General features: G+C 45.1%; 1 protein-coding gene across 1 annotated transcript; it reads left to right on the forward strand.

Annotated features, from left to right (window-relative positions):
* The first annotated feature begins 1,051 nt into the window (after positions 1 to 1,051).
* Positions 1,052 to 4,614, forward strand: ERP29 (endoplasmic reticulum protein 29). Its single transcript, XM_009334452.1, has 3 exons — positions 1,052 to 1,093; positions 1,399 to 1,537; positions 2,725 to 4,614. Exons 1-3 carry the CDS (start codon positions 1,052 to 1,054, stop codon positions 3,225 to 3,227), a joined length of 684 nt encoding a protein of 227 aa, XP_009332727.1. The 3' UTR covers positions 3,228 to 4,614.
* The last annotated feature ends 353 nt before the right edge of the window (positions 4,615 to 4,967 follow it).

A 4,967-nucleotide genomic window follows, 5' to 3' on the forward strand; every position in this document is an offset into this window, starting at 1 on the left:
TCCTGCTCTGCCCGTGCCGGTGACCCAGGGCAGGACGGTGCAGGGGAGCGAGTCGGGGCCGTGAGCACACTCTGCTTGGTCCGGTTTCGGTTCTTTTTTGTTGATGAAAGAGAAAGCAACAGGCTTCTGCCAGGCTGAGGGGTTTTTTTTTCTCCGCTGAATCACTTTGAAATGAAGGTGTCTTCCTAGAGCGAGGCAGGATTTTGATTTCGGTAGCAACTAGTGCTGTGACAGGTGTCGCAGGCCCAGCTTGAGGCAGATGGCGAGACGCCCATCGAAAGGGAATCGGCGTATGGCAGGATTAAAGCCTGTCCTGTAGCAGTATAAGCTGAAGAGACAACAATCAGCTGAGCTGTTTGAAAAGCATCAGCCCTAAACAAGCTGCTCAGGCATGAGCAAATACTTCTTGCCACATGCCAGCCCCCCCGCTTGATTTTTCTGCTGTGACAGACCATTTTTGGTGTTTTAACGCTACGGCGCTCTACAACCCTTAGGACCTTCCAGCTCTTCTGCAACGAGAAGAATTTGAAGTAATTGGCAGAATGCTGAAAGAGGGAGTTTAAAAGACCAGCAGAAATATCAAAGCTGTAACACCTGCCATGCTCACTTCTTATCGGGACAGTAAACAAAGTGATCAGCAGGCCCAGGGCTGAAGACTTCTGTTAACTGTTGCAACCAGCTGTTATGTCAGTGCCTGAACGGTGCTTGCAGAGCACTTTGTGTAGGTGGGGACCTGTGTTGCAATCTGACCCTGTTCACTAGAAAAAAGATTTTGCAAGGTCTTCTCCTGGAGGGAGAAAAAAATCCCAAACCAGGTGACAGATTCCATTTCCAAGCTCATTTGAAAGGGCATCAACCGAGCAGAGCAAAACTCAAAAGCAACGGCAGAAGCGAAGAGGAATCAATTCAAACACGAATTTTCCGTTTACTGAACCGGTACGGCACCTCCAGCATCTCTGCTCCCTCCCCGCACCTCCCCTCTTAGGTAAGAGCTGCAGTTCTCATGCTGGGACGCTTCAGAATTGCACTAGATTTGGCCTCTATCCTCTTAATGTCCCGCTGGAAATTGTTTAGCTGGCTGACTTCCAAGATGGTAATCAGATTTACAATAAGCAAATCGGGTATAATTAAAGGTATTATCAGATCCCCCAAACCTACCACGTACCATCTTTATCATCTGGTGTAGGAATACGTACACCCAAAGCTCAGTCTTTCCTCCACACTGCAGTGAGTCATTTTTGAAAGGCCATAATTATAAAATTTCCATTCTCCCTCTCTGCATCTGCTCATTGCACAGGAAAAGAAGAACAAGCTAAAGCAAACTTAGGTGACTTATAGATTACTCAAACCTGAAATGCTAAAGTTTTGTCTTTTTTTTTCTTCTTCTTCTTGTTTTAGGTAATTCCAAAGCATAAGTTTGTCCTTGTGAAATTCGATACACAATATCCGTATGGTGAGAAACAAGATGAGTTTAAAAAGCTGGCAGAGAGCTCAGGCTCCAGTGAAGATCTTCTGGTGGCTGAAGTGGGAATATCAGGTGAGGAACTCTGGACAGATTAGTACAGGATGGGTTGGTGTGGAGGAAATAAAATCCGCTGCAATTTCAGATGAAAACAGGCTCTGAGGTAATTGTGATAGTGAGAAATGAGATGGGCCCGGCCCTGTTGGACCAAAGCACCTGCTCTGGCCGGTCGCTGAGCTCTGCCGCTGTGCCTCCCGCGGGGAGCGTAGGAGTACTGCTTATCTCCTTTCGGCTGGTTAATGAAGCAAGTCAGCCCACGCTGCTAATCTGGATGCTACCCTCCTCATTTGCAGCACTTCTTGTCTTTCTTTTTTTTTCTTTCTTTGCTGAGAGAAACCTTTTCGCCCATTTCTAGGGAAAAGGCCTTACAAGAATCATGCTTTAGCCACAAGCCCGGTCAAATAAAGCAAATGTGGTATGATTAATTCATTGTAGCAAACCCTCCGTTTGTTGCTCGTAGAGCACAGGAAGTGGTCGTTGCGTTATGGCTGGTGTACCTTGATGTTCTTGAATCGGCTTTAAGAGAAAAGCAGTGAAGAATGGATCACTGTCACCTTACTCACTCTTGTAGAGTGTCGGTTTGTAGGTAGAATTAAGAATTTAAGCTTACAGGAATGGTCTAACTGGGAAGTTTCACCCACGCTGACATCTCTTTTAAACACACATGGATTTAGCTAAGTAGCATTGTGGAGATCTCTTTAAGTATGTTTTCTGTCCTCAAGAATAAATGCAATTTATGTAAGATGAGAAAACATCTTGTATCTTGGCATGCTGTCAGAACTAAAATGTGTAAGTGTGCACTCTCTGCACATAGATCAGGAAAAAAATCCATTTAACTGTAAAATCAAACTAAATCAATGGATAGAGCAAAACAAGGAAAAAAATGGCTATTAATTTATCATAAGGAGGACAGGGTTTGTACGTAGAGGTCCTGCCGATGTCTTATGCTATCACAGTCATAGTGAAGCACCATTAGAATGTTGTGTTTTTCTTTGGACAACCTAATGATGGTTTGCCTTGCAGAAGTGATATTCTGGGGTAGTTTTGTTTCAGTGTATGGCATTTCCTGGCAAAGAGGTTATTAGGAAGCGTTGAAACTCTGGAGACAAATATTTACGAGTTTGTGTAGGAGAGAATCCTAATTTGTTTTTTTCTTTTGATTAACGTACTGTGCTTTTCTGTGTTTCGTCTTGTCTTGATAGATTATGGTGATAAACTGAACACTGAGCTCGGAGAAAAGTACAAGCTGGATAAGGAAAAGTTCCCTATTTTTTACTTGTTCCGGGATGGTGACTTTGACAATCCCTTACCTTACAGTGGCCAAATCAAGGCCAGGGCTATTCAGCGCTGGCTGAAGAGTAACGGCATCTATCTGGGGATGCCAGGCTGCCTGAAAGAGTACGACATGCTGGCCAGCAAGTTTGTGAGCACCACTGAGAAATCAGAACGCCAGTCCCTCCTGAAAAAGGGGCAAGAGAGTTTAGAAAAAACAAAAGAAACTGAGAAGAAGTCAGCTGAGCAATACTTGAAAATTATGAGCAAGATACTGGAGCAGGGAGAAGAGTTTGCTGCTAATGAAGTTGTCCGAATCACAAAACTGATCGAGAAGAACAAAATGAGTGATGGAAAAAAGGAGGAGCTCCAGAAAAGCCTCAATATCCTTGCTTCTTTCCTGAAGAAGAATAATGAAAAAGATGAGCTCTAATATGTTGGAGAACTTTGTGCAAGCTGTGAAACACTGTCAAGAGTCCTAACCAGTTCTCCTTATGCAAGCAAACTTCCCGCTCACTTCAAGAGAGCAGCAGATTTCCTTCTGGTATTCTCAGTTTAGAAGATCAAGAGGAAGACATTCCTTAAAAACACAGTATTCAAAATGTTGGAAAAATCACCTTAAAGCAAGATGCCAGTATTGTGTAATGCTATTCAATAACAGTGCTAAAGTAGAACAAAAAAAAAAAAGCACTAGATTGGCCTGAAGCACATTCCTGGTGGTTTTTACAGCTGTTCCCTGGCAAAAAAGTAACAAAATTCAGTCTCACATTCCATCTTACATGTTGTAAAAGGTACAGATCGGGTGTCCCTCGCATCACCACCTTTCCCTGTTCTTAGTGTCCTTAGGTTTTATGCTCTTTCATCTACCCCTCCTCCTACCTTTTGTTTTCCCAATAGGGCTCCTTTTCCGAGTCTTGTTCTTCTTGCCTGTTGTTGACTAAGAGACCCGGAGTTTCCTTTTTCTGCCTTCTCCTTCAGTGGCTCCTATCTCTGTTTGGCTTCGGTATCAGCCAAATGCTGGCAGGCGTAGTCAAGACAGGTCCTCCACGTATCAGAACTCGCCCCTCATCTTCTGGCTGGAGCAGCCGTTCCAGCAAACGTTCTCCTGAAATCCTTTGTGGTACCCTGACAGAGCGAGTGATTTGAGCTCTGAGCAAGGGCAGAGTCTCCTTGAGGTGCTATTACACTTAGTCTCACCAGTTTGTGCAAAAGCGTGTCTTTTCTGAGGTAAATTTGGGTGAGTTTTCTTATGGCTGAAGAGCATATGCAATGCCGGCACTGTCCTTCCCGTCCAAGCTTCATTTCCCAGGTTCAAAATAAGGGGGGTGAGACCAATAAGGACATCTGAAAGTCTCAAGCCATAGTTAACATGAACAAAGTATTTTCTCTAGCCTCGTCTTCACAAGTGATTGACACTGTCAAACTAAAGCTTCATCAGCGTTTGGTAGTTTTAAGTATTTGAAAATGAGGTCTTGTAACAGGAAGCAGAAGTATTTGTGCCCATAGAAGCCCCAGCTATGTTATTTTAATGGAGATACCTGGCCCAGGGATCAGGTCAGTCCTCAAAACTTGATACTGCATGTGCTGTTCATGCTGTGTGGAATTTAGATGGCCACTGGAAGATGCTGTACTCCTGATCAGCGTTAGAGAGAGTTGAAAAGAGAAACACCTAATGAGTGTTTTACCTTAAGACTATGCTTTAAGCTAAGCAAAACTGATTTCTGTGGGAGCTTTGCTGCCTTTTGAATCCTGGGGTGGGTACAAGGAGCAGATATTGCTGCAAGATAAAATGTATTAATAATGCTATAATAAAAAGAGTGGTTCCAATTAATAGCTGCTTCTTAAACTGCTTTCTAGAGAAACTGCTGCTGATTTCTGCAGTTAGAGGGAAAGGCAAAGGCTGACCAGCCAGATGATGCCACCTAGAAGTGAAAGGAATGCCCCGGAGATGAGGGGTTTACACGAAGCGGTGGGAGGGTGTCCCTCGGGCCCGGCGTCCTCTTCCCCCTTAGGAGGGGAGGAGGAAGGACCCCAGGCAGGGCGGGCGTCGGGGGCAATCTCTGCGAGGCCTGCGTGAAGACGCTTCCCGCTTGACTCCTGAGGAGGGAGCCTCCGTGGCGCTGAAGGCCAGGCGCCCTTCGCGGCAGGGCCACCGCCACCCCGCGCGGCCCCT

Source organism: Pygoscelis adeliae, unplaced genomic scaffold, assembly GCF_000699105.1.
Source record: "Pygoscelis adeliae isolate BGI_AS28 unplaced genomic scaffold, ASM69910v1 Scaffold262, whole genome shotgun sequence".
In the NCBI taxonomy this organism is placed as follows: domain Eukaryota; kingdom Metazoa; phylum Chordata; class Aves; order Sphenisciformes; family Spheniscidae; genus Pygoscelis; species Pygoscelis adeliae.